The 26604-nt window shown below is 60.2% G+C and overlaps 10 protein-coding genes across 10 annotated transcripts; 8 read left to right on the top strand and 2 right to left on the bottom strand.

Annotated features, from left to right (window-relative positions):
• Positions 1 to 108: 108 nt before the first annotated feature.
• HETIRDRAFT_430694 (uncharacterized protein) lies at positions 109 to 1627 on the top strand (the record flags this gene model as incomplete). The annotated part of the gene is made up of 5 exons (XM_009554391.1): positions 109 to 341; positions 442 to 590; positions 795 to 1060; positions 1103 to 1316; positions 1347 to 1627. The coding sequence occupies 5 exons, from the start codon at positions 109 to 111 to the stop codon at positions 1625 to 1627; spliced, it is 1143 nt and encodes a 380-aa protein (XP_009552686.1).
• Positions 1612 to 4436, bottom strand: HETIRDRAFT_67829 (uncharacterized protein; the record flags this gene model as incomplete). Its single annotated transcript, XM_009554235.1, has 10 exons — positions 1612 to 1952; positions 2057 to 2084; positions 2165 to 2287; positions 2392 to 2485; positions 2567 to 2676; positions 2739 to 2827; positions 2887 to 3618; positions 3670 to 3815; positions 3868 to 4259; positions 4328 to 4436. 10 exons carry the CDS (start codon positions 4434 to 4436, stop codon positions 1811 to 1813), a joined length of 1965 nt encoding a protein of 654 aa, XP_009552530.1. The 3' UTR covers positions 1612 to 1810.
• Positions 4437 to 5175: 739 nt separating this feature from the next.
• HETIRDRAFT_120328 (uncharacterized protein) lies at positions 5176 to 7627 on the top strand (the record flags this gene model as incomplete). The annotated part of the gene is made up of 13 exons (XM_009554390.1): positions 5176 to 5399; positions 5456 to 5506; positions 5631 to 5770; positions 5830 to 6557; positions 6632 to 6662; positions 6713 to 6794; positions 6846 to 6894; positions 6942 to 6998; positions 7057 to 7102; positions 7163 to 7171; positions 7245 to 7264; positions 7330 to 7360; positions 7452 to 7627. 13 exons carry the CDS (start codon positions 5176 to 5178, stop codon positions 7625 to 7627), a joined length of 1644 nt encoding a protein of 547 aa, XP_009552685.1.
• Positions 7628 to 7959: 332 nt separating this feature from the next.
• Positions 7960 to 8208, top strand: HETIRDRAFT_422976 (uncharacterized protein; the record flags this gene model as incomplete). Its single annotated transcript, XM_009554389.1, has 1 exon — positions 7960 to 8208. The coding sequence occupies one exon, from the start codon at positions 7960 to 7962 to the stop codon at positions 8206 to 8208; it is 249 nt and encodes an 82-aa protein (XP_009552684.1).
• A 744-nt stretch (positions 8209 to 8952) lies between these two features.
• On the top strand, positions 8953 to 11483 carry HETIRDRAFT_157601 (uncharacterized protein; the record flags this gene model as incomplete). Its single annotated transcript, XM_009554387.1, has 5 exons — positions 8953 to 9022; positions 9358 to 9640; positions 9708 to 10056; positions 10113 to 10223; positions 10287 to 11483. 5 exons carry the CDS (start codon positions 8953 to 8955, stop codon positions 11109 to 11111), a joined length of 1638 nt encoding a protein of 545 aa, XP_009552682.1. The 3' UTR covers positions 11112 to 11483.
• HETIRDRAFT_481934 (uncharacterized protein) lies at positions 11046 to 11483 on the top strand. The gene has a single exon (XM_009554388.1). The coding sequence runs from the start codon at positions 11176 to 11178 to the stop codon at positions 11425 to 11427; it is 252 nt and encodes an 83-aa protein (XP_009552683.1). The 5' UTR covers positions 11046 to 11175; the 3' UTR covers positions 11428 to 11483.
• Positions 11484 to 11784: 301 nt separating this feature from the next.
• Positions 11785 to 13826, top strand: HETIRDRAFT_108155 (uncharacterized protein; the record flags this gene model as incomplete). Its single annotated transcript, XM_009554386.1, has 4 exons — positions 11785 to 12142; positions 12228 to 12431; positions 12491 to 13038; positions 13086 to 13826. 4 exons carry the CDS (start codon positions 11785 to 11787, stop codon positions 13824 to 13826), a joined length of 1851 nt encoding a protein of 616 aa, XP_009552681.1.
• Positions 13827 to 14907: 1081 nt separating this feature from the next.
• HETIRDRAFT_241537 (uncharacterized protein) lies at positions 14908 to 16215 on the bottom strand (the record flags this gene model as incomplete). Its single annotated transcript, XM_009554385.1, has 5 exons — positions 14908 to 15020; positions 15129 to 15336; positions 15454 to 15539; positions 15635 to 15886; positions 16062 to 16215. Coding segments are annotated over 5 exons (813 nt in total), but the record flags the coding sequence as incomplete, so codon positions are not given.
• Positions 16216 to 21156: 4941 nt separating this feature from the next.
• Positions 21157 to 22407, top strand: HETIRDRAFT_331665 (uncharacterized protein; the record flags this gene model as incomplete). Its single annotated transcript, XM_009554384.1, has 4 exons — positions 21157 to 21621; positions 21716 to 21915; positions 21990 to 22280; positions 22350 to 22407. The coding sequence occupies 4 exons, from the start codon at positions 21157 to 21159 to the stop codon at positions 22405 to 22407; spliced, it is 1014 nt and encodes a 337-aa protein (XP_009552679.1).
• Positions 22408 to 23350: 943 nt separating this feature from the next.
• On the top strand, positions 23351 to 26453 carry HETIRDRAFT_67832 (uncharacterized protein; the record flags this gene model as incomplete). The annotated part of the gene is made up of 12 exons (XM_009554236.1): positions 23351 to 23439; positions 23500 to 23566; positions 23679 to 23840; positions 23893 to 24163; positions 24214 to 24318; positions 24387 to 24627; positions 24873 to 24980; positions 25041 to 25337; positions 25389 to 25577; positions 25637 to 25982; positions 26049 to 26098; positions 26163 to 26453. 12 exons carry the CDS (start codon positions 23351 to 23353, stop codon positions 26344 to 26346), a joined length of 2109 nt encoding a protein of 702 aa, XP_009552531.1. The 3' UTR covers positions 26347 to 26453.
• Positions 26454 to 26604: the final 151 nt, after the last annotated feature.

Genomic DNA, 26604 nt, shown 5'->3' with positions numbered 1-26604 from the left:
GCGGTGCAACGAGGCGCGGCGACCCACAGCGGTCCCTCGCGACGCACACTTTATCAATAACCATTGAGTGCGCGACACCTCCCAAACTCAAAAAAGAAGGCCATTTCTATGGCGAGCCGTGGACCTCCCGGCATCGCTCGCGGTATCTGTCCTCCACGAGCTCCTGTCAGAGCAGGCCCTCGGCGATCTCCCTGCACACGAGACGACGCGGCGTGGGCGCCTATATTCAGTCGCACCGGTCAAGTGCCCAAAACGCGTCCAAAAGCGGCCGCTCGGAACAGTGCCAATTCTCGCCTTTCCCGTCCCCCAACCCCTTCCGGCCAGAATCCGCCACCGTCCTGGTGCGTCGGGAGAGACCGAGCCACCGTACTTGTTTCGCCCCTCTGCAATCCATCGCAGCGATTCATTCGAGTCGCGTCCCCCATTCCCGCTTTGCACCAGGATCTTCGGTCGTCCATTTGGCCAGCATGGGCACGGTCTGGGCGGATGTGCAATGCGAGCGGGCCCTCTTCGCATGCCGATCACCACGCCTGACTCCGCTGTCGCGTTGGAGGGATCCACTCGGTCTCCCCCTCAGCTTGCCTGCGCGCGTGCGTCCAACGCCAGAGATGCCCAGAGCCAGCCAGAACAGCCCGAAGCCGCATCTTGTTATCAACGCCCATCCCAATTCTGGGCCCTGCGTATCTGGCGCCGCATTTGTAGACCGGCGGGTCAGGAAACACTTCTTCCTCCCCCATCCATACCGGACCCTGCGATCCATCCGCATGTGCACCCATGTACGTTATCGGAATAAGACTTGCTGAACGCGGGCGCTGCCCTAGCGCACGCCCAAGCCCTGTACTCTAGTGCACTCGCCAGTGAGGAAAGGCGTCGGATGCCGTACGGCATGCGCCCTAGCCCATCTGCGTCCCAGGGATCCCGATCAGCCGCCGCTGAATGCGTGGCGTCCCCAGCAGCCCCGGTCCCTGTTCGTCGGGCTCTGGTAAAGTTTAGTGTAGCATCGCAGGCGGCGGCAAGCGTGCCCCACTCTGGAGCCGCTGCGATCGCCCTGGGGTCGTGCGTGGGTCCGAGATCTCAGCGTGCTGCCCATTGCGGCGGACAGGTGACGGCCGGCGCAGCGACTGCCCACGGTGAGCGTGCGCGCGCAATGCTGCACGCATCCCCGAGCGCCTGCGCTTACCCCCGCGGTGTTGACGCATCGGGCGGGTCAGCTGATCGTCTTGAGACCACGGGACCTCGTTCCGCTCGCACGCTCGCACGACGGCAGCCCCCACGCCCCCGTGCCCGAGCGCGTTCCCAGCGCGTCTGTCCGATCGGTGCGTCATCGCATCGCGTCCGTTTCCCAGACGTGCAAGGGTTCCACGCCCACGACGGGGGGAGAGCTGACGAACGCGAGACGCTGGGTGGCGCGCGCCATATATCGGCGAGCGATCGCAAATGGGCGTGTGTGTGGGTAGCCACCCCTGCTTGCGTCACGATCATCCTGGCCCAAGGCCGAGCGGGCCCAGAAACAACGTCCCCTCGTCGCTTGTGCATGCCTGCCAGGGACGATGACGTCCGCTCCGCTCAGAGACGTCGCAAGATGCGATCAACTGGATCGGGCAGCGCGCTCGCCGGAAACTTCTGACTTCTATTCTGCTTTTTGGCTTCTACCTCCCAGCACTCCTGTAAGTTAATCATGTATGTATGTGTGGCCCTGCCGAACAAAGACGCGTTCCCGTCCCAGCCTCACTCCCCCCGCACGGCTCGAGAGGGCCCTTGACGCACCCCAGGGAATCTTGGTCCTCCGAGGACGCTGACGGCTGCAGCTTTACTCGACGGCTTGGACACCGTCATATGCGGGCAGTCTCCGACACGCCTCGGCCCAGTCGATGGACCCGTCAACGAGTTCTGTGACGATGCCGATAACTTCGTCGATATTGCCGATCAGCTGACCCGTGGTGTCGCGCTCGCTGCAACAGACCGAAATTTAAAAAAAAATACTTGCGTCAGCACCTTGCCATTCGCATCGTTACAGGTATGATCGCGAGCCCTCGAGACAAAAAACAACACCCACCGAAGCGTCATCGTGCGATTCTGGACCGCTGTGGAAGAAAAGGACCGATGGTGAGGTTAGCACTCGGTGCGTCATAAGCGCCACCAGCACAGGAGCAGGCACACCCACATGCAAAGTCCAGCGTGACACCGAACGGGGTGCCGAGTTCGTCGTTACGCGCGTAGCGCTTCCCGATCGATGTGTTCGAGTCGTCCACGCGTGAGAACACGCCGGCCCTGCGCAGCTTCGAAGCTGTTTCCGGCGCACGCGACACCCAGAGGCGAAAGGAGAGGCGAAGGGAAGGAAGGAAGGGATGAGAACCCGCCATGCCTAAATGACGCGAGGGCGAGACGTACAAACTTCCTGGATCAGCGGGTCGAATTCCTCTTTCGCGCTCAATGGCACGATCAGCACCTTGGTCGGCGCGACCACCGGTGGCAAGGAGAGCACCTGAGCACGGCAGATGCGAGGGTGCAAACGACCCGATGAGACAGGGGCGTAGAACTCGGCGCGAATGGGCTAGACACTCACGCCACGTTCGACATCTTGCTCACGCGCCCAGAAATTATGCTCGAGCAGGACGTACAGGATGCGACCCAGACCGAAAGAGGGCTCAATGACGTTGGGGGTATACTCGCGGACTGGCGGATCAGAGGCGAGGGCTGAATTAGAAACACCCTTTGCGAGGATCGAAACAACTGACCTGATTGCTTGAACGTCTTCCGCTCTATACTCAATACATCCGCGGTCAGCTCCAGTTGTCTGCCTTCAGGGGTGACCACCGTGGTAGCGCTAATGCCGCATCCATCAGCCCTGTGACGCAACGATGATAGAAAATATAGAACACGAACCCCTGAGTCAGCTCACCCTGAATCTTCTCCAAATGACCCTCGTCATATGCACTGAACATCTGTTGCAGCACGGCAGAGTCCTTACCAAACGTCTTCCCAAGCAGCTTCTTGTTGAATTCGGCGACGAGCTTCTCTGTCACGATAGGCTCCTTCAACGCCTGGCGAACAATGAGTGGGTGGCCGGTCTTGTTCGAGTGCACGGTCAAGTCGTACGCCGCGCGGTCCGCGCAGCCAACGCACTCTGTCCACCCATACGAGTTCTCGATCTCCGCGTCCCAGCAGTCTGTCGCGTAGTGCGCCATCTCGTTTGCCATATGCTGGCGGAACCGCAGCCGCTTCGGGTTGATGCCAATCTTGACCAGGTACTGGTAGATGCGCGCGAGGAAATATCCGAGGGTCTCGTTCGCGATGATGCCCTTGTCGACGGCGTCGCCGACGCTCATCTTCGTGATCTGCGTGCTCCCGCCGACTTGCACGTCGCGGTCGAGCAGGTCCAGAACGACGTGCCGCACCTCCCGGAAGCGCTCGTGCCGCTTGTCCTCGGGATCGACAAAGTGCTCGATCTCGGCCATCGTGAACTCGCGCACGCGCAGCAGACCGGCGCGCGGGGAGATTTCATTGCGGAACGAGCGGCCGATTTGTGCGGAGGCGAAGGGGACCCGTCCGTTGTTGAATTCGAGGAGGCGAGAGAAGTTCAGGAAGTGACCCTGTGCGGTTTCGGGTCGCAGGTACCTGGAAGATGCATTGGATATTCCGTCGGAAGGACAGAGGGACGTGGCTTACCCAGGATGTTGCCCGGTGGGACCGATGCTGCTTTTGAACATGAGATTAAACTGCTGAGGCTCGCCCACCTCGTTGTCGGTGTCAGGATTTCTGATGTTGTGTTTGATGCACAGCTCTCCGAGCTCAGGGCCAGAGTAGTTGTCGAGCTGGACGCAGAATCGGCAGTCAATTCGCGTAGAGAAGTCCACGGATACCCACCTGAGCCAGGATGATGTCGTATTCCTTCACCACCTCGTCCGCCAGCTGAACCGCGACGGCCTTCGCGTTCTTCTTCTTTCTCTTCTTGTCCTCCTCCTTTGGCGGCTGCGCTGCAAGGCCCCTGGCCTCCTTATCTCCAGCGAGCCGTGCTTCAAGCACATTTTTGACCAGGTGGTCGGCACGCAAAACGTCACCTGTCTTCGTGTCCTTGACCATCCAATCCGCAAATCTGGCGACGTGTCCAGATGTTTCGAATACGGGGGCAGGGGTCATGATGGTAGAGTCGATCTCGAGCATGTGCTCCTCGATGATGAAGTGTTTGCGCCATTCCGCAATGATGTTGGCCTGGAGAGAGGAGCCCGGGGGACCGTAATCGTACAGACCGGCCACACCTACGCAAGACGCATCGCGAGTATCAGCGCCGCGGGTCCTGCGGGCCTTCAGATGAAATCGCACTCACCGCCGTAGATCTCGAAAGCGGGGGCGTAGAAGAACCTGCGGTTCAGCAAAGCCTCGAACTGGGGCTTCGAGAACGGATGGGTATCCTTGTTTACGGCAGTCGTCGCCATTTCGGAGATGTATCTACAAAGAGAGGGAGAACGCGACGGGCGGAAGTTGGATGCTCTGAGCTTTTGAAAGAGAGCAAATCTCATGCGTGCTGCTATATCGAGTCAAGGCCTTTCCACGTGGCTAGCAGCCGCGTCGTGGTTTGCAACCCCAACCCGAGGATGGGGTTCCGTCCCTTGAGACTCCAGTGCAAGCCCTTGTTACTCCTTGATAGCCCCAATCGCTGCATGGCATGGATCGTAATGGGTACAGAAAAAACAAGGTTAACTGATGGGGATCAAAATAGAGTATGCGCAAAAGCATTCTTTTGACCACTGCAGGACTCGAGCCTGCAACCTTACGGCAAACGTTCGAGTCACGCGGTGGTCAATATTCTCCTACGATGTCAGCAGGCCAAACACACTACCATTGCGCCATTGCGCCGCGTAACCATTCTAGCATTGGTGCTTTTATGTTATTAACAGGTCCCATAATAACAACACTATCATCGTCCCTTCGCTTGCGCAGCCTTGGCTGAGGTGTTTCAAGGCGTCTCTTGATATTGCAGTGTGTTGATGCTTTTCTCTGTGAGCTCATGACTGTGAGGCCTCGCCGTTCCCTCACTGTGTGATGATCAAATTCTGGCCATCTGCATCAGCGCTTACGACATGAGCCCGTATAAGCAGTAACGGTTGTCGACTTTCGCAGCCTTTCACCCCAAACTTCTCCTCCGTTTCTTTCTTTTCTTTTTCTCTGTCATTCATGGACACTGCTGCTCACGACGGTCATTTTGTGGGGATCAATCCTCCCGATCCATTCGCGGCTCCTCGCAGGTTTTGGCCGACGCTCATAAACGCCATCCTTGCGACAGCACTCTTCAGATGTTGGCACATTCTCATCTTCTTCGGCGGTTGGTCGACCGCCATATCGTGCATCAACGCGCTCACACACCATAAGCTGGTCATCCAGCCCACCCTTCTTACTGTGTAAGCCTTTATGTTCCCCATGTCATTCAAGTGTCACCACTGCCCCCTGTGTCGAGAAAACGGCTTGAATCTGGCCGTAAAGGGATGTGTCTGCGTAAAGGACCAACGTGCGTCTACATCCATCAGGCACATATTCGGGGAGTGGACGTTTTACATCAATCACAGTTTTCATTCAAAGGGCATCTCAGTCGTCGTCTGCATCAATTCTGACCTTGTTGCTTGATCCAACAGCCTCGGTACTGTGCTTGGTTTCGTCATCTCGTATAGAACGACATCCAGTTTCGAACGATACAACGAAGGGAGAAGGTACTGGTCGCAGATCGTTCTAGCGAGTAGAACCTTTGCGCGTTTAGTATGGTTCCATGTCCCTGGTGAGCTTCTTCCGTGGCAGTGCTTCCGACAGAGGTGACTAAAATATCTACGTGACAAGACACGATGGCGATCGGCCCTGACTCAATGCCTGCCGACGAGAAAAAAGCGCGTGTCATCATCGAGAAGAAGACAGTCCTCAACCTTGTGGAGGCATTCAGCGTCGCTGTAAAGCACTACCTGCGCGGCGAGGAAAGTATCTATTACGTCGACCTGTACCACTTGGTCAAATGTCTGCCGGCTTACGCGCTCCCTGCCGGCTTGCCCTCGGCCGTCGACTTGACCTCCGAACTCCCAACCTCACCGAAATCGCCCTCGGTTCGTTCGCCTTCCATCCACCATCGGACATCGGACATCCGCAGTATCACAAGCCACCGCACCTCTATATCGCACCCAAATATTCGTCTGTCTGAATCCGGTCAATCACGATCGCCATTTCCACCTATGCCGACCATTCCGTCGTCCGTATCTGAGCCGCAGCTTCCTCTTCCCGTCACGGCCCCTGGCGGAAAAGCGACTTTCTTGGAGCCCATCATGACCAATGGAAGACCGAGTATCAGTCAGAGTGCGATTCGAAGTGGCAAGGACTCTATCTTTGGTGAAGAGCTTCTGCCTGCTCGCATGCCGCCAAAGTACCACCTCTTCGACTTGTTCCCCTTCTCGCTCTTGGTCAAGATGTTGACGAAGCGGGGAAAGGAAGTAAAAGGCAAGAAGGGCGCCAGGTTGAGGGCTAAAATGCGCAACCGCAACGTCACTCACAACTTGCCCTTGGAGATATCGTTATACCTTGTATGGCGTCCTCTATCTGGACGATATCTTCGGTGCTAATCCTTTGATAGAGCTCGTACATCTCAGCGTTACAGGCCCGCAAGGCGATTGATCCGCCCACGACTAGTATGTGATGTCGGTTTCTCATGTTATCCAAACCTAACGTGCTCTCCAAGCCATGTTGATCACCACACTGAATCAGCTTGTTGATGCTCTGACTGGTCTAGAGAGGATTTTGACAACACCTATTCCCTTCTCGTAAGTAAGCGATGTTTCTGCTCCAGCCAGTTCAAATAATCGGTTCATCAGATATTCCATTCATCTATGGTCTGTTACCATTCTTTATTGCCTCGCCTTGGTAAGCTGCTCGGCTGAACCCGTTTGTACCTATCTGACATTCCGTAGCCATTTCAACTTTGGGGTACCTTGAAATGGGTCACCATCCCCGGAACAACCGTTGCGGTATGTCGTTCTCTTCAGGAGTTCGTGGAGCTTGAACGTCATTCCCAACACCCAACAGAGCTTTATCTTTTTTGGCTTCCTCGTAGCCGGTGAAGAGATTGAAAGTGGGTTATAAACTTTTTTCGCATCGTGGATCGTCTGCTGACTGCTCCCGTTATCTCTAGATCCTTTCGGTAAGTGGTCAAGCCTGATGCGCAAGTCGGCCGGCTGATCCTGACTATGACAACTTCCATGATCACATCCTAGGCTATGACAAGAACGATCTCGTAAGTGACATATGTGCGCGTAGGTTTCCGGGATTGTCTCTCACCTTCTGTTACGCATCGTATAGAACATGGACCACTTCACGAACAACATCATCCGTATGTCGCGCTTCTCGTCTTCTCCTGGTCTCACACTAACGGCCTTTTTGCTATCTTGGCGCTTTCTTGCGTTCGTCTATGTCGTCTTTAGGGAATGAGTTGCGTGCAATCACCGCTACCCCCGCGCCCAACCCCGCAGACTGGGCATTCTCGTCGTCCAACGACCACATCTTCGCCGATAGGAGTGACCATCCGGACCGCGTCTCCCCGGAAGAGTGGATCAATCGTGGTCTTTTTAGCATACAGAATGCGCTCGCGCGGGGCTAAACGCTTGCATCGTCAAACATGTCCAATGCTACCTGACAGGGGTTGCGAAACGAAAATACTCGTTCAACTCTCGCGGATCCGCGACTTTGGCGGGCCTGCCATTTCTTTATCTCATGCGTTTTAATTGGTGTTCGTCATGGCACGAATGGGACATTATTTATAGATGAATTACTTCGTTGCTTTCTTAGTATATACGTATTTTGAACTTCTTGACACTGCTATCGCTGCATACTGTCGCTGAACACTCGGTTCCAGTACCCTGCACGTAGGTTTTCTTCACGATTACACGCACGCGCATTCTTTGGATTCGAGATCACATATCACTGCTTTCCATGCATCCCCAGGTCTGCACCCATCCCTTTCCTTGTCACCAGCATTCATTTATTACACGAACCATCATATTCTTGTCACTGATACACATCCTCATCGATCTTGCCCTTGCTGGAATATTCACTTACACGATGGTGAACGCGCGGCGATATTCCGATTGGCGGCGTCTGGTATGTTCTGCACTGGTGGTATCCTCTACCATCGGAATCAATCTTAGAGCTGTCTCATCAGCCCCGATGGCAGTATTGTAGATTTGCAATGTTCTGCCGTACAAACGTGCATTAGCGTCTCTGAAAAAATCACGATCGGCATCTGACCTAGTTTTTTGTGTGTTTATGCGCCGTTATACATGACGGATCGTGGACGACAGACGGAGACAAACCTTCATATCAAGGAAATAAAGGGGATCAATGAGGAAGCTCGGTTTATCAGTAGGATAATGCGCCCGCTACAAAGATTATATACATCTCGTCAACGGCCAAGGCCTAAGGACTTTGATATGTGCCTTTCCAAAACCCAGCCACGCCTTCTGGAGTCTGGACATAGATCATCCTTACGATAACAAGGCCTACAATAAACTGTCGCCTCTGACGTTTTGGGACCACTCACTGGGAGCCAGCACCGCGCTGAATGATACAAGAGCATCAATGCATCAGGCATCAATGCATCAGGCATCAGGGCTCAAAGCCTTGGGCACCATGCAGCGCTTCAGTCTGTGGTCATTGGACAACTTGCGCGTCCACAAAGTGCGAATCCATAAAGCACCAGTGTCGTTATGCTGGCTGGTGAATAGACACATCTTTGATGATGCGCACCACTGTATCCATCATTCATTTAACGTGTACTTCACTTCTGGATCACTTCAGGCGCTCCGTCACCTGCCACGTTGACCGAGACTCTCTCGCATTCAGAATGTCAGATGCCCTAGATATCTGCTTGCTTGTGGTTGTCTAGTCCATTCCGTGCAAGGATGGAGATGCAGTCGTTGAACCGAGATGGAACGCTCGGAGGGAGTGACAGGATCCAAAGATACGCGCACCGAAATTTGGGCGGACCTTAAATTTTGTCAGTTTCAGGCGTACAAGCTTCAGCTGCAAGTCAAGGGGAGCCTTCTTCCTTTGTTTCGGCTATCGCCCCCCGCCATGGCTTCCTGAACCACACGGAGTATTTTCTAGAGATGCCCATTCATGCGCGTTGTACCACCTGAAACCCATCTTTGTACTTTACCGCATACCGCAACCCGCCCACGTATCTCATTGTCTTACACACTCCATTTCTATCCTGTGTGAATTCTGCCCCCACCTGTCGGTCTCGATGCGAGCAGAGATGTCACCCAGACCGGTGAGTGGTTCGTTGAGCTGCGGGCGATGCGAGGGCTCATGCATATTTGTAGCGCGAAGGCGGTGGTCTCAGTTTGCTGTCGTTATCTATAGCGGCAGCCAGTGCAGCGCCCATACCTATACCTACTAGGAAGGAAGATGTGGCCCAGGCGAATATTGACGGAATGGAAGATTCTCAGCCCGGTGCAAGCCTCACGAGTAGCAGCGTCGGAGCAAGCGTTGGGCCTCGACTTACGAGTACCGGAGTGGCGGTATATAATGGGCTCAAGCACCGTCGTCTGTCGTCCTCCAGCCAGGTCAAGAAGAGGATCAGCGACGCCCGAGACGCCGCTACACGTCCTTCGTAGGTCCCAAGATTTCTGCTGCACGAGGTTCGGAGAGCACTGATCCTCGGAATCCGCCCTGCACAGGCCGGTCGGGCTTCAGACTGCTGCGGCAGCCCTCACGGCGTTGGCCAATCTCTCGCTTTCATCTTCACCCCCGCTCGCTCCTGCGTCCACGGCAATATCTACCGTCTCTGCTTCAGCGAGCTTGAGCATACCGCGATCACGTCCGAGTGATACATCCGCACAGCGCGCTGGGATGGCGCGATCGATATCTCTGGACGACGAATACATATTTTCTGTGCATATTCAGTCACCCGAATACCTGACCGACGGCGGAGATCGCAACGGCGCTCAAGATACCAAGAATGATGGTAGCTTGGCCAAAAATGGTAAGAAGAGGGGAACTATTTTTACGTGCGAGAGTTGCTCCAAGGTACCCATATATGTGGTCCTTCTTCAGCAGTGGAATCTCAAATATTTTTATTGCAGGTCTATCGCCATCCGTCGTGCCTGATCAAGCATCGATGGGAGCACTCTCCGCACTGGCGGGAGGCATCCAAATTTTTGTTGAGCAAGCACCAGCAAGTGCAGTTGATGGAGGTATGCACGCTACCCCGATCCGCATCATTCTTCTTCACGCACCGACGCACTCTTCGCTTCCAGGCGGCCGCCATCCTATCACACATGTCGCCATCCGCCTTGGGCGGCTCGTCCCTCCCCGACGACCGCTCGTACTGGCCGTCCTTCCTCTCTGGCGGGCTCCTCCCACCGCCCGCCGTCTCCGCAGAGTCCACACACGCGCTGGCGGTGCCTAGGTCCGCGCCGTTCCCCGCGCCGTACGCCGTGCGCCCGGCGTCGAGTTCGGTCCCGGCGCCCTCAGCGCTGTCGTCGTCGCGCCCCGCCTCGACGCGCCCGCGCCTACACGAGTACCCGATCCCCGGCGCCGGCGGCGTCACGCACGTCCGCCCGGGCGTGCTCGGCGTGCCCACGGGCTCCGCCGGGGCGCGCGAGGCGATGATGGGCGCGGTGCGGACGATGTCGCCGTATGCGCACGAGGGCCCGCGCCGCGCGTCTCCCGGCGACGGGTCCGAGCCGTGGGGGTCGCCCGTGTCGCTGCGGCCAGAGAGCGCGCTGTCGTACTCGTACGCGCGCACGGACGGCGGCGCGAGCGCGAGCGCGTGGTCGGTCCCGCGCTCGTCGTTCGTGTCGGTGTCGGTGTCTGCGTCTGCGTCTGCATCGTCGCGCTCGCGCTCGATGAGCGTGCCGGGGAGCGACGAGAGCGAGTTTGTGGAGGTTGAGGCGGAGGCGGAGGACGAGTTGCGGGAGCACCAGCCGTACGGGTTTAGCTCGCGCGGACGGGTCAGCGTCAGCCGGTATGGGCTGGACGAGGACGGGGCGAGCGGGGTTGGCGTTGGGTATAGTGTGAAGGAAGAAGAAGAAGAGGAGGAGGAGGAGTGGGACGGGATGGAGATGGAGATGGAGTTGTGAGCTCGCGGCAGGCTGGGTGCGCAGAGCGGGCGTCGCGCTCTGCCCCTTGCGGACGTACACACACATGCGCCGTGCGGGGTCTGGTCTGACAGATACGCGCGGACGCCCCGCGGAGGCGCAGATGAGAAGGCAGGCAGGCAGGCAGGCAGGCAGAACAGGGCAGGGCAGGGCAGGGCAGGGCAGGGCAGGGCAGGGCAGGGCAAGCATTTATTCCGCGATTTTCATACAGGTTGTTTTTGGTTTTTGGTTTCGTTTTCTTTTTGCTTGCTTGCTCGGATCAAGACATGTAAGGATCGGCGGATCGGCGGCACTGTAGTGGACGGACGGCTCTTTTGTATGTACTGTATCGAAATGGGAATCGGATGGTTTATGAAGCTTCGGGCTTCGAGTTTCGAGCGGGGTGCATGGTACAAATAAGTGCAAGTGCATGTACAGTACTTCTCGGAATATGTCGAGGGTATCATTACCCGAGATAGTCTGGGATGAGGAAAACACCATCGAACGGGTCTCACAGCATGAACTCATTGGAGAGCATAGTGCAGGATGTCTCTTGCATCTCGTAGTTGTACTGTACTTGAACCAACCTATACGAGACCGCATAGAGACGTCGACTGTGATCCGGGAAGCCTGGTGAAAGCTCAAGAACACACCCGGGCTGGCAAGCGGCAAGCCCATGTCGGGTTTCGCCGACCTTGCCAGGCGTCGCCAGATTTGGGCAGATTTGTGCGCTTCTCCCGATGTGGTTCACGCACGTCCACGCCTGTCCACGCCTGTCCACGCGCACTTGCGGTTTTCCATTCGAACCAACATGGCTCCCGGACCACGAAGCTCAATGCGCATCCACTTCCTCGTCGTTGGCGAGCCCAACGAGAAATGTCGGGTCTCGACCGTGAATACGCCCAGGGGTGAAGTGTATCCCACAAGGGGCACGGGCGAGACCATCGAAAAGCTCATCCACGAAATACGAGGCAGCTTTCGCAAAACCTCGTCGATCAACTTTGACCCCCTTGACATTGACATTTACCGGGCCAGTGAGCACCCCAGACTCTATGCGTCGCCGCGCAAAAGGTGATCAGCCTAGAGAACCCCTCCGCGTGGCTGACGTTACGCACCAAGACATGTATCGATACCTGGATTTGATCCATACCGCGCAGACGTGCCAGAGTTTATTCCCGATAAACTATTATTACCCCAAGGCCGAGGGAGACCCGAAATGTGTTGCTTTCCTGGTGAAGATGGGTCGGGTCATAGAAAACAACCTTGCGCCCCCGGAGGATGAACTCGACGATAAGCCTCGCGAACCCAAGTGGTATTGGGACTGTAAGTTATACAAGCTCGCGACTTCCACACCGCTGAGAGCTGCCGAGGCGCTCTGTGAGGTTTGCAAAGACTCCAACACGCGGTGCGGAAGCTGGGACCTCCTCCGCATAATGCCAAGGCGGCTGCCTTTCCCCGGTATCAGAAAGGGCTTGCCAGGATCCTCGACGGGCAAAGGGATGGTGCAGCCTTCGGCAACAAGGCCCCCCCGATTGAGCTTTATAACCCCGTGTTCGCACAATTACGCAAGGACCTGTTCAACAAGGACACCCCAGCCTCTGTCGAGATGGTTAGATTGACGCAGACCCTGATGTCGTCCTTGTCTTGTCTGGAGAACGACGAGCCGGAGCGCGCCGAATGCGCGAGAGAACACATTTTCCAGTTGCTCGGAACGGACTCGGTCGGAACCGTCAACCTCGAACATACCTCGCCCGACCGTCACTGCGCCGTCTCCCTGTCGGTGTCGTTGGACACGTCGTCTGAGGGCACCGTGGCACCTTTGATAGTTGAGGACCGGGCGGAGATGGGAACCGCGGGGACTGGCCCGGGAGAGCAGGCGGAGCTCTCGTACCTGCAATACTGGATGGACCCATCGGCGAGCGCGGCGCCGGTGCTCATCATCGCGCACGAGTTCGGTGACCGAGCCCCCGTGTGCAGCGCGAGGAGCTTCTCTACGCGAGCTGCTGCCCGAGCATCCGCCTCGCGATCGCGGGCCCCCACGTGTGCGTCATGGGGGCCGTGTTGCTCGACCGGGTGGACGTGCAGCGTTTCACGGGTTGGATGTACGTCGGCGAGGACGACGCTGACGGGCAGGACTTCCCCAACGATCTGGGCGTCGTATGCGCAGACAGGCTGGCGCTGGTGCTCGTGTCCCTCGGCCATGCCGTCGAGCGACTCTGCGCGTGGTACCAGACGAATGTCAAGCCAGGCCGCCGCTCCTTTGCTCGATTCTTCCCGAGAATCGCCGGTTCTCCAAGCACGAGCGCCGGCGAGGAGACCGGGTTTGTCTACCTGAGGGGGCTCCAGCCGCACGCGGCGTGCAAGACGCTCCTCGCGCAGAAGCAGGGCAGCGCGGGAAACGCGGGCCTGCTCGTGGTCGGGTTTGCGGAGACCTGCGGCAGGGAGGTGCACGAATTCGTGGCATCGAAGGCGCTGGCCCCGCCGCTGCATCACTGTGCTGCGCTCGCGGAGCGGTTTCGGGGTCTCAGCTCCAAGGGCTTGCAGATGGTCGTGATGGACCGTGTGGACGGGGTGACGCTGGAAGATAAGTACGGGGGTTCGGTGCTCACCGCCGCCGTGGAGGCTTTATCGCGGGCGGGGTGGGTGCACGGGGACATCCCGCCACCGAACGTGGTGGTCGACGGCGAGAGCAACGTCGTGATCGTCGACTATGATTAGGCGGGTAGGCGCGGAGAGGCCGAGTATCCGCTTCGAGTCTCGGTGGGCCTGTTCCCGACAGACCAAGGCGTCGTCGGACGAGGAAAGATTGATTAGGCGCACGACGAGCTCGTGGCTGCTAGGTCGATGCCACACACGTGGAGGAAGTACGGTGTACACATACATGCGCCGTGCGGGGTCCGGTCTGACGGGTGCGCACGGACGCCCCGCGGAGGCGCAGAACAGGGCAGGGCAGGGCAAGCGTCTATACCGCCGTCTTCTACACAGGCTGTTTTAAGATTTCACTTTCGTTTTCGTTTCGCTCGCTCGCTCGGATCGAGCCGTGCGAAGTTCGGCAGATCGGCGGTAGTGTAGTGTAGTGTAGTGTAGTGTAGCGTAGTGTAGTGTAGTGTAGTGTAGTGTAGTGTAGTGTGGTGTAGTGGGCGGACGCCTCATCTGCATGTGTCGCATCGAAATGGTCGTTGGACGGTTTTGTTTTCCAAGGTCCGGGCTGCGGAAGGTGAGCGCTAGGCGCTAAGCTTCGAGGCGGCGGTGCAGGTGCCGATGCATGCTTCGCACGTCTCGTCGGCGCGACGTACGGCGCGCAGGCTGGTCCTACTGGTCCGACGGGGCGTTGCGGTGCGGTGCGGTGCGGTGCTTGGTTTGCGTCCTGCGTAAGTGCATGGTTGGCATAATACAGTATGGTACAACATGGCGGTACGGCGCGACGCCGCTCAAAGCAAACACTGCTATTCTGTGAGGAGAGACCCTAGGCGCGCTTGACGAGCATGAGCGCAAGCGGCCACTCGATGTCGACCGCGTCGCTGTCGTCCCGCTCCTTCCCCTCCTCCCGCTCCTTCCCCTCCTCCCGCTCCTTCCCCTCCTCCCGCTCCTTCCCCTCCTCTGTCCCCTCGAGCTCCCGCGCCGGCCCCTCAAGCTCCCGCGCCGCCCCCCCAGGCCCCCGCGCCCCCTCGGGCTCCCGCGCCGCCCCCCCAGGCCCCCGCGCCCCCGCCTGAATCGCGCGCACGCGCTCCCGCAGCGCGCCCACGAACCGCGCGGCGAGGTCCCCGTCGGGGCGCGCCGCGTCGGCGGGGTAGCGCGCGCGGAAGGTGTGGAGGGCGCTCGCGGTGTGGAGGTAGGCGAGGAGGGCGGGCCAGGGGGCGCGTTTGTGGAGGAGGACGGGGCGCGGGGCGGGGAGGTGGGGGTGGTGGGGGCCTGGGGGTGCGTTAGTGCGGGCGGGGACGATGGGGAGGGGGTGTTGGGTTGGGGAGGGGTGGGGGTGGGGGAGGGGGTTGGAGGAGGAGAGGGAGGGGGGAAGCGCACCGGTGTAGAAGACGTGTTGCCAGGCTGTGAATTTGTCGGGGAGGACGGCGGTCGGGACGGGCACGTCGCGGAAGTGGTTGTCGAGGATCGCGCGGCCGGGTTGTTGCCAGTGCGGGCCGAGGGAGGAGGCGGGGTCGGGGCCCTGGGTGAATGTGGAGATGAGGGGGGTGAGGGAGGGGTAGTGCGGGAGGCGGAACTCGGAGTAGCCCTGTTGTGTGGTGTGCGGGGTTGGGTGTGGGTGGATGAGTTGGGGAGGAGGGAGGAGAGAGGGCGGAGGGTTGTGTTAGTGTTAGTTGGGTGAGTGGGAGTGGGAGGGGGGGCGCACCCAGAAGGCGACGCTGCCGCCTTTACGCAGGACGCGGGCTGCCTCGGGCCACATCTTGTTCCAGTCGAACCAGTGCGCGGCTTGTGCTAGGTCGGGGGGTGCGTGGGTGGATGAGTTACGTTGCGTGGGTTCAGTTCGGCGCGGAGAGAGAGGGAGGGAGGGAGGGGAGGACCGGGCGTACCGGCTATGAGCAGGTCGACGGAGGCGTCTTTGAGGAAGGAGAGGTCCTCTGCGGGGGCTTGTACGAACTCGAACTGCGTGGTGGCGTTGGCGTTGGCGTTGGCGTCGCTCGCGTTGGCATTGGAGGCGTCGGGGTCGTTGGCGTTAGCGTTGGAGGAGGCGGTGACGTTGGCGCGGGCCTGGGCGAGCATGTTTGGGCTGGGGTCGACGCCGATGACGTGTTTGAAGGCGCGGAGCTCGGTCGTTGCCTGGCCTTGCGTCGCGCGGAGGTGTCAGCATCGGGGCCATGGATGAATGGATGAATGGATGAATGGATGAAAGAATGCGTGCATGCATGCATGCGCGACCGATCATGCATGCATGCATGCACGGATGTACAAAAGAAGTGGGTTGGGGGTGAGGGGGGGGGGGGGGGAGGGTGCACGCACCTGTTCCGCATCCGAGATCGACGGCGGTGAGCCACTGCGCGGCGGGCGAGCGGGCGTGGTACTGCAGGACGGCGTCGAAGAGCTGGCGGGGATAGGTCGGGCGTGCGGCGGCGTAGCGGACGGAGTCGAAGGACGCTTTGCTGAAGGTGGCCATCGCGGGTGGAGGGTGGGACGCGAGGGGGAGGGTTGTTTTATGTCGCGGGGTCAGAAGGCCCGTTGATGACGTCGGCGGACGCGGGGCTGGCTGGCTCACTGCGACGAACGCGGGGGACTGCAGCCTACTTCGGCGCCGAGGTGGACGACGACCGAGTGTCCGACGGGGCCACGGCGAGGAGCAGGCGCGCACGGCCGAAGGACCCGCGTCCGGCCGGCGGGTGCGGGGACCTGACGGCACGGCGCCGGGCGACGAGCGTGGGCGGTCGTCGCCTGCCAGCCGCGTGCGTCGTCGACCTCCCGCCCGTCCTCGCCCTCGTCCTTTCGCCCTCGCTCTACATGGCTTTCTTCCTCCGCAAAAAATCGTCCGCCCTCGCACCCCCCGCCCCCGCGCGCGATGTCCCGACGCTGCAGCCCCCGCAGAGCCCCGCAGCCTCCTCCACCCCGCTCTACGCCCGCTTCGCGTCCTCCGCGCACCTCGCCTCCGCGACCCCTCCTCAGCAACACGATCCCCCGCACCGGCCCATCGTGTCGGGCCCGATGCCCCTCGCCAAGTCCGTCTCCCGCCCCGCCGCCTCCGCTTCATCCGCCTCCGCCGCAGAGCACCCCAAATCGCGTCGCGCGGAGGACGAGCGCAGGCGCGCACCCGTCCCGCCTGGCGCGGCGACGCCCCACGCACACGCACACGCACACCCGCGCGCTCACAGCGGCACCCCGGTCGAGTCCGCCAAGGGCCAGAACCTGCACCGACATCCAACGAGGGAGGAGCCTGCCTCTTATCGACACCCCCCCGCCCTGGCCTCCGCGCCCCCGCGCGCAGTCATGCCCCCCGCAGAGCCCGCGACCCACACTCACACTCACACTCACAACCCCAACCCTAACCTCGACGCTCTTTCCGTTTCCCCAGCACCCCGCGTCGCACGACAGGCTCGTGCGCCGGCCCCCGCGACCCCCGCGCCCACCCCCGCCCCGCGCAGACACGGCCACGGCGCCCTCCCCTCGCCCCCGCTCTCCCCCGCCGCCTCCCCCCTCGCCCAGCGCTCTCCCCTCCCCGCGCCGCTCGCGCCTCCGCACGCGCCTCCGCACGCGCACGCACGCGAGCGGGATCGGGATACCCCCCGGCGAGACGCGGGCCCTGCCAGTAGGGTGAGTCGTTCGATTCGTTTGGTGTCGGTTTACACCGCGCGCGCGTCGCCGCACCGTCTGTATCCCACATACACACTCGCATCCTCCGCACCGCGGGGCGAGGCGACAGCCCCGCCTCTCCGTCCGCCTGCTGTCCCATTCCGCCACCCACCTCCCTCCGCCACCCACCTCCCTCCGCCTCCGCCACCCGCCTCCGCCCCCGCCTCCATCGCACGAGCAAACACGCTGACGATCTCACCAGAGCCCACACGCCCACACGCACACGCACGCGCACACGCACACGCACGCGCCCAGTCCCAGTCCCGATCCCCCGCCCCATCTCCCGCTCCGCCCCTCCGCCTCCCGCACGTCCATGCGCCCGCGTCTGACCGACGCGCACCCCGCCCACGCGAGCGGTCTCGCGCAGGGCCCGCAGCAGCAGCAGCAGCAGCCCATCGACCGCCGCGCGAAGCGGCTCCCGGAGCCGGACTCGCGGTCATACCCCGACGACCCGTTTTTGGCGTCGCCTCAGTGGGCGGGGGCGGGGGAGGGGGCGGGGGTGGGGGAGAGCGAGCACGAGCTCCCGCCCGTGCCTCCGAAGCCTCATGACGCGTCTAGGATGGATCCCGCGCCTCTGCCTCCGCCTCCGCCTTCGCCTTCAGCTACTGGGAGGGTGAGTCCCTTTTTCGTCCTAGCGCTCAGATCCCCCGTCTTCGTTTTCTTTTTCGTTTTACTCTTTCTCTTTTACTTTCTCCGTTACTCTTTCTCCGCTACTCTTCCTGTTTTTCTGCGGGGCAGGACAGCAAAGTCGGAAAGATGCCTGCCGTGCTCTCCTCTCTGCATTCCTGAAAACAAACCGGGCGGTCGCCGATCGTCGGTTGGAGAGTCTCTGGTGGGCTGATGTCCGTGCGTTAGAGCGGGCACCGCGGCCCCGTCGACGGAGCTGGCGAGTCTGGCGCGGGCACTCCGTGCGCGATGGCTACGACGGCGACGGCGACGACGGCGATGGCGATGACGGCTACGACGGCGATGGTGCGCACCGCGAACTCGAGACGCGGGATGTCTGCGCTCGCGAGGGGGCAGCGCGGGGGCGCGGCGGCTCTGGCGGGACGGGCGGGCGGCGCGCCGTCGTTGGAGGCGGCGGTGGGGAGTGCTGGCGCGGTGAGTGGGAATCCCGCGGTGTGGGTGTGGGTCGTCCGTGTCGTCGCGTCGGCGCGTCCCGTGCCCCGTGTTCTATATCGAATGGCTTTCGGATTTTATTTTATTTTATTTTATTTTATTGTATCTTCTTTTATCTTTCCATCTTTTTATATGCTTTTTTCGTTCCCGGCTGACGTGCGTGTTCTATGCAGGACGCGCAGTCGCCCGCTGTCCGACACGCGCGCGGCTCGTCTCCGCACCCTACGCCCGCGCCCGCGCCTACGCCCGCGCCTACGTCTACGTCCCACCCGTCTTCGAACGCACACCCGCACGCCGCTTCGGGCGTGCATGATGCGAGGGTTATCAGAACGGTGCGTGATCGTCGCGATCTTTTCTGATGTGTGATTTGCGCGTCCCGTGCGATCCGTGACCTGCGTGAAATTTTTTTCGCCGTCGGTCGGCGGCGGCGCTCGTGCATGCCGATTGCTGATGCTGATGCTGATGCTGATGCGCGTGGCGTGCTATCGTCGTTTCTCGCCCTGCTTAGCTCCCGTCTGTCGATGTCGATGTCGATGTCGATGTGGAGCGGACGGGCGCTTCTGGGCGCTTGGGTGGCCCTGGCGCACGTACACGTACGCCGTCGACGCCCACGGCCGCTCTGCACCCACGACCACCATCACCGCAACCGCAACCGCAGCCGCAACCGCAAACGCCGCAACAAGGACAACCGCACGCGCACGCGCACACGCACACGCACACACAACTGCAACCACCACCACCCTCACCACCACAACACCCACAACCACGACCGTACTCGCAACTACAACCGCAACTGCAACTATCGACGCCAGAACTGGGCCCCGCGTCTCCCGTCGCTCCACCGTCTCCCGCGCCGCAGTGCACGACCATCATGAGCGAAACCGCTGAGAGCGCGCCAGCGCCAGTGCCAGTGCCAGTGCCAGTGCCGGCGCCGGCGCGGCCGGAGAACGGAGAACCGCACGCGCCGAGCGCCTTTCCTGCTCCTTCCTCATATTCTGGCGGCCCCCACGGCCATCCCCCGATCTTGACGCCCCCGCAGTCGCTCGACGGGCACGGGCGCGGGCGCTGGCAAGGGCACGGGATCGGGCGTGCTTCGGAGGAAGAGGCAGAGCTAGAGGCAGAGGCGGAGCTGGGGGCGGAGGCGGAGGCGCACAGATCAAAGTCGACCCGCCGAGGCGGGCCTGTGCGCGGGCGGCCGCTGATCTTTGCGGCCGAAGAGGAAGAGGGGTCGCCGGCGACGCAAATGCCGATGCGGCGCGGCCCGCTGATCTTTGCGGCTATGGGGGCTCAGGCGGGGGCTCAGGCGGGGGCTCAGGCGGGGGCTCAGGCGGAGGCCGCGTCGGGTAAGCTGGCATCCGCAGAGCTAGAACAGGCGTATACGCCGCTCTCCCCGACTTCGAATGGCGGGCACGAGCACGAGCGCGAGTATGCCTATGGGCACAGCCGCGGTCAGCAGCAGGCGTCGCACGCACCTGCCTCGAGACAGGGCCATCCGCCTGTGCAGATGCCGGGTCTGGCTGGAAGTGGAGGGGTGCCGGAGGAGCAGGAGGGGGATAAAATGGTAGAGTCCCGCGCGAACGACATCGAGAGGATCAGCGGCGCGCATCAGCCTCGCACGCAGCCCGCGCCGCCCACGCAGCCCGCGGCCGGCGACACGCCGCAGGTGCGCCCGCGCAAGCAGAGCAGGCACGCGCCGTCCGAGGCCGGGTCGGACGCCGCCTCCGTTTCATCGCACGCGCGCCGGCGCGCGCTGTCCAAGTCGCGCCCCGTCACGCCGCAGTCGCCCAAGGCGGGGCCGCGGCACGTCGGTGCTGCGGATGCGGGCATTCCGCAGGTACACGACGTGCGTGGGAGCTTGACGATGCCGCTGGACGTGGACCCGTTCGCGAGGACCGAGCCGATTCAGGTGGTGGTGGCGGCGGCGGCAGGGGCGTCGCGCAAGGACAAGGCCGTGCGGCAGGAGAGACCGGGGACTAGTGGGGAAGAGAGGCCTCTGGATGCAGGAGAGCAGCGTCCGGGGACGGCCCGATCGGAGGCAATGGCCAGGGACGACGCGCTGAGCGCGCACGCAGCGAGCCAGCCTCTGGCGCCTCCCTCTCCCGAGCAGTACTCTCGTGCGCGCTCGCGCCGCCGGGGCAACGTGCTCGAGAAGACGCTCCCCGCGGAGGTGTCAGATGTGGCTAAAGCGACGCTTCCGACGTTCTATTACCCACTCGCGCGGCACCTCCTCGAGCCGGCGCTCCTCGCGGGCGTGCTGGCCTACCTCTCGTTCGGCGAGTGGATCGCGCTGTGGAGCACGAGCAAGGAGATCCGCAGCGCGGTCGACGACAGGGCCGAGCTGCGCGAAGCCGTCCTCGAGCGCTACCTCGGCGCGGTCGGGTACGCGCGCTGGGCGGGCAGGGCGCACGAGCCGCTGCGCCTCACGCTGAAGGAGCTCGCCGCGTACATGCGCGGCGTCAGCCTGCCCACGTACCAGTACGCACTGATCGCCGCGGCTGCGCTGGCCGCGCCGCCGACGCAGGCGCAGACGGAACTGTGCCACGCGCTGAAGCGCCTCGCGCGCGCGTACACGCGCGTCGTGCTCCGCCTGCGCGCGCAGGCCGAGGACGAGGCCGAGCGGGTGTCCGCCGCGCGGCGCATGGCGCCACCGCTGCCCTCCTCGGGCGCGGGTCACGCGCGGTCGGCCGGACCCCCGCTGGCGTGGGACAACGGCCGCGCGCAGCCGAAGCGCATGTTCTCGCGCCAGTCGAGCCGCGCACCGTCGCCGACGTCCTCGGCGTGGTCGCACCACGCGCCGTCGCAGTCAAACCTGTCGCTCGCGCACTACCGGGACGACGGCCCGCCCGCGCGCGGCGGTGCTGCTGCTGCTGGGGTGGCGTTCCGGTCGCCGTTGTTCCGGCTGCGGCGCGCGCCGCTTTTGCGGGTGTTCGTGCCGTCGCCGGGCGGGGAGTGGCTGTCGGACGCGAGCGTGCAGGAGTGCGAGATGGAGCTGCGCAAGGCGGGCGTGGTGGCGCTGCTGCGGCCTGGAGATGTGGTGTGGGATATGGCGGTCGGGGACGAGGGGAATACGGGGCGGCTGGTGTGGGACGGGAGGTTCCTCATTGTGAGTGGCTACTGGCTAGGCTCTCGTTGCGCATTCGTGTCCGAGGTTATCACTTTTTTTTATAACTTTTCTTCTCTTTGTTTTTGGGGTGCAGGACTTGGACTACACGTATTCGGACATGGGCGACTTGCCGCCGTATTTGCCGTCCCTGGCGTTTCCTCCGTCGTATTTCCATCGTCTCATACGGACCGCGGGGGATCACAAGAACCCGATATGCCATATCGACGTCGCGCCGTGGGGGACTGAGATCGCGGCCAACCTGCAGCTCCTGCAGGACCGCGTCAAAACTGAAACGTGCGCTTTCATCGGCTCGCCTATTTTTTTGTTTGTTTTTTGCTCACCGCGGTTGGATTTTCCGCGCCCGGCAGGCCGCAGGGCAGCTTTCATACCGTCATTCGATGGGTGCACCGCTCGTCGTTCGAGATACGCTCGCAGCACCGTGCGGCACCGATGCTCGTCCTGCCGACGAAGGAGCGGCTGCCGATCGACCTGGGGTGGAACGGCAAGGTCGTGGTTGAGGCCGAGGGCACCAACGAGGGCCTCGCGGACTTGCAGGGGCGGTGCTGGGGCGCGTTTCCGCCGCGCACGGGGGCCGGGGCCGAGCTGGTGAAGAAGTCGGAGCGGGAGCGGTGCGTGTGGAGGATCTTGCGCGAGCGCAGGTGCGTGTCGTTCTATCTCTCTTTTTTGCGTTCGTGTGTTCGTGTGTTGATGGGCTTGCAACGTTGTAGCCGGCCGGGTGAGATATGGATACGTGCGGTTGGGTATAAGGAGCGACTGATCGTTTAAGATGTCGAGAACAGTGCGTCTCTCCATGTCGTTGTCGTTCTTTTCTGTTGTCTTTTTTATGTTGTACCCTACGCTCTGGCGGGCCGAGGCTTGCGATGCTGTAGCTTGACAGTCTTTTTCTTCTGGCTTTCTTTCTTTTTTTTGATCGCGCTGGCGTTGTGCGATGGAATTGATGTTGTTTCGAATAGACTATATGTTTTAGTGCACGATTTCGTCGAAGAATCGAGTTGTATTTGCTCTCGCAGGACGCTCCCGCTGATTTTGGGTCATTGCGAGGATGACACACATGTGCACGAGTTTGCGCTAACATCAACTGACCTATTTCGCGTAGGGCTGCGATCTCGACAATCGATGCCGCTTGTCGTCGACCACAGTGTCTTTTGTTCGAACGGGCATGTTGATCGTGCGCAGGCCGTCGATAGAAATTCTATCTCTGCATCGTGTTTGTTGGGCTGCGCAGTCGCAGCCGTGTCTGGCGGCTTGTTTTGGCGAATCCTGCGACTTTCTCACTTCCTTCTATCTAGCTTCACATCATCCGACAGCCTTCAACGGAAAGGGGCACTTTGCGTAGACCGGAGTCATCTGCGTGTGCGTGCGTCTTCCGATCGCGATTTCTCGAATACTTGTTATGAGGCAGAGTGCTTCCTTATCGAGCGATGCAACCTGCGGCCTGGTCCTTTCGAACCAAGGGCGATTTCCTCAGCTTGAAGCAGACTGCGTGCCGTGGGCGCCATGTCGTACGTAGTCTTTCCTGCCAGTTCGCGCAGCGGAAGGAGTGAAGGTGCCCTGCGTGCAACAGGAGGTATGCGTCTATCTATCTTCGAGTTCATGTTGTCGGAACTCCGCCTCGTGTGCTCCAGCTAGCATATATACACACATCCAGTCTCTGCGCTCCACCCCAACCACTCCTTCTCTACTTTCCTCCCCCCTGAGACGGACTGACATGATTCATTCCGCACAACTTTCCGGCAGCCGATACGCTGAACAGCGGAAAGAGCTTCTAGAGCTCGTTAAGCAACTAAGAGCCATCGGGTTTGTTCCTACCATGATTTATCGTTTGCGGGTGGTGACGCACTTACCTCTCTCGAATAGTGCGCAAGCCGAGGTTGATCTGCCTCGCATCGTCGTTATCGGCAACCAATCCGCCGGTATGTATCGAGTTTGGCACAAAATCGGGTGCCGTCTGATCTTTCTCCGCTGGCTTCAAGGTAAAAGTAGCGTGGTTGAGGCCATATCAGGCGTGCGTCCCAATATTTGTTCCGACGGACAAGATGCTGACAGAAACCCACCGTCACCACCAGATCAATGTTCCTCGAGACTCGGGGACATGCACTCGATGCCCGATGGAGTGCCGGCTTACCTCGTCAACGGGTCCGAGATGGTCCTGCCAGGTGTCTATACGATGGGAGTTTGACTCCTACATGCAGCGCAAGGTCAGTTAGTCTGACCGTGTAGTGCCATACTTTGTTCTTACTCTCGTCGCAGGAGGAGGTGACGGAGGTGCCATTCGGAGGGTTGATCTTGAACAAGCAAGAGGTCGAGCTGGCTCTGCGCCGCGCTCAGGCTGCCGTGCTCAACCCCCACATCGATGCCAAGCAGTTGCTCGGTATGAGCGCAGAGCAGCTCCAGAAGGGCATCAAGTCGGACAAGAAACCCTTGGCGTTCTCGCGCAACGTCGTTTGCGTCGATCTCGAAGGCCCTGATCTGACCGACCTCGCCTTCATCGATCTGCCGGGTGTGTATATCTCGTTCTCGTGTCTCATGCGAACGCGCGAAACGCTCACGAGGTCGCCTGCGCTGCGATAGGGATCATACAAAATGCGGAGCCGGACATCGTCAAGCTCGTAGAAGACCTGGTCGTCTCCCATATCAAGGGAAACTCGCTTATCCTAGTAGCGCTTCCGATGATCGGTTAGCATGATGCATGTTAGCAGCAGTCTCTCGGATCGGCACTGACATCCACCCGCTCTCTTTCAAAGATGACATTGAGAACCAGAAGGCACTTCGCTTGGCCCATCAAGAAGATCCCCAGGGGAAGCGAACGATAGGCATGTTTTTTGCATCGCGGTCACTGTGTTCTCAGACGCCTGATTGGACCCCTTCGAATTTTCCAAGGCGTGCTCACCAAGCCGGACATGCTCAGCGCGGGCACGAAAGCTCGCAATCTGTGGCTAGACGTTATAGAAGGCCGCCGAAGCCCCCTGCTGCACGGGTACTATTGTACACGCCAACCCGACGACGCTGAGCGCGCAAACCACATCTCGTCGGTGGAGGCCCGCCAAGCGGAGTCGCTGTTCTTTGAGAAAACGGCCCCTTGGGCTACGTCTCTCCGCAAGGATCGCTTTGGGACGAATAATCTGGTAGCATCGCTGAGCACGTTGTTGGAACAGGTCATCAAGACCACGTACGTTCCTTTCATATTCTAGCATGTGTGTGTTGCGCATAGCAGCCGACGCTGTCTACAGGATGCCGAAAATCAGCGCAGAGGCCTCCGCATGCCTGGATGCATGCCAGCGGGAATTGGCCAAACTGCCTGAGCCTTTGGATGCCGATCCGGCGACATATATGCTCAGGTGCAGCATTTTTCTTCGTGTTTCGCTATTGCTGGATCTGACTGCTTTGTAACACCAAAGCCTCATAACGTCTTTTACGAGCGACATCCAGCGCTACGTTCGGGGAGTAGAAGGAGCGGAAGCACTCATTCAACAGAATAGGGCCATCTTCGCCAAGTTCGAGAAGGACATTCACTCCACGTCCCCACAGTTTATTCCTTTGTCGAGAGAGGAAGAACAAAGAGAACAGAGTCAACAATCGGCGACTCCTGCTAAACGTTCTCCTGTGTCTCCGATTGATACAAAACCAAGCACAGAAAAACTGAACGCCGTCGGCCCGCCCTTCTACCTTGAGGATATGACGAGACACATTGAAGAGTAATGAACACATCCTTTGCTTACTTGTGACTGTTTGCTGACAGCTCCCAGGTCGGTCACTCGAGAATTGCCGAACAACGTTCCCTACCCGGCCAAGGTCTCTCTCATCGGCGAGTTCCAAAAGTCGTGGCCAACGGCGGCCGACGAGTGCTTCACTCAGGTGCGGGAGGTTGCCCTGCGAGTCTTTATAGAACGTGTGAACCACCAGTTCGGGAGGTGGGACCACCTGCAAGCGCAGATGTGGTAAGATCTAACCACTTCAGATAAGAGACATTCACTGAACCACTCGATTACTGCAGCGGATACATCGCCGAGCTGGTCAAAGACCACCACGAACGCTGTCGAGTGTTCATCGATACCTTTTTGGAGATCGAGCGCACTCCATACACGCAGAACGCGCAGCACCTGCACAAGAAGCGTGAAGGGTGGACCGGAAAGTATAAGGAAAAGCGGGCAGGAAAGACTGGGAAAGACATCCTCCCGCTGGACAACCAGAAGTTTAGCAGAGCGCTCGCATCGCTCACAGAACTCGGGTATACAGGGTTGAAGCCTGAAGATCTAGCGCGACTCACAAAGCAGACCGACTACGAGTCGGAGATCAATATCATGGGCGAGGTGCGGGCGTATTTCGACGTGGCTTACAAGGTGCCGTATGATTCTTCTATCTTGGCCTTGCCACTGTCTCTGCTGAGTTATTTGGCGTCTCCGTAGAGGATCATTGACAACATCCCCTCCGTCATTGATCTCAAGTTTCTGAAAGCGTGAGCATCCTTGGCCGGAGTGCTTCAACCGCTATTCACCCTTTGTTCTTTTCTCCTGCGGCAGCGTTATGAACGACCTGCAACCATTCCTGATCAAGAAGATGGCTCTTGGTACGCATGCTGGCGCGTCGCGATGCGAGAGATTCCTTGCGGAAGACCCGGACGTCCTGCACAACCGAAAGGACCTCACTCAGCGCAAGGACAGGCTGGAGGCCATCAAGGGGAAGCTATACAGCTTTGGAATGTGAATCTCCGCGCCTGAGACCCTTAGCTATCGTCTTCTTGTTCACCGTGTTTGATGGACAAGCATTGCTGTAACGTTTGGAATGTGTAATACGAATACTGTTTGGATTGGAGGTGATTGAGAACAGGACGGGTGTGATTGGGCGGTCGGAGCTTGAACGGCCGGCCGGTCCCCAGATTCCGAATTCACGCGACAAACGAGCGAGCCGATCCCGGTCGTCCATCGCACTGACTTGACCTTCTCCTCAACCATCATCATCTTC

The sequence above is a fragment of the Heterobasidion irregulare genome (genome assembly GCF_000320585.1).
Source record: "Heterobasidion irregulare TC 32-1 unplaced genomic scaffold scaffold_13, whole genome shotgun sequence".
Lineage (NCBI taxonomy): Eukaryota > Fungi > Basidiomycota > Agaricomycetes > Russulales > Bondarzewiaceae > Heterobasidion > Heterobasidion irregulare.
This window is presented reverse-complemented; position numbering and strand designations above follow the sequence as displayed.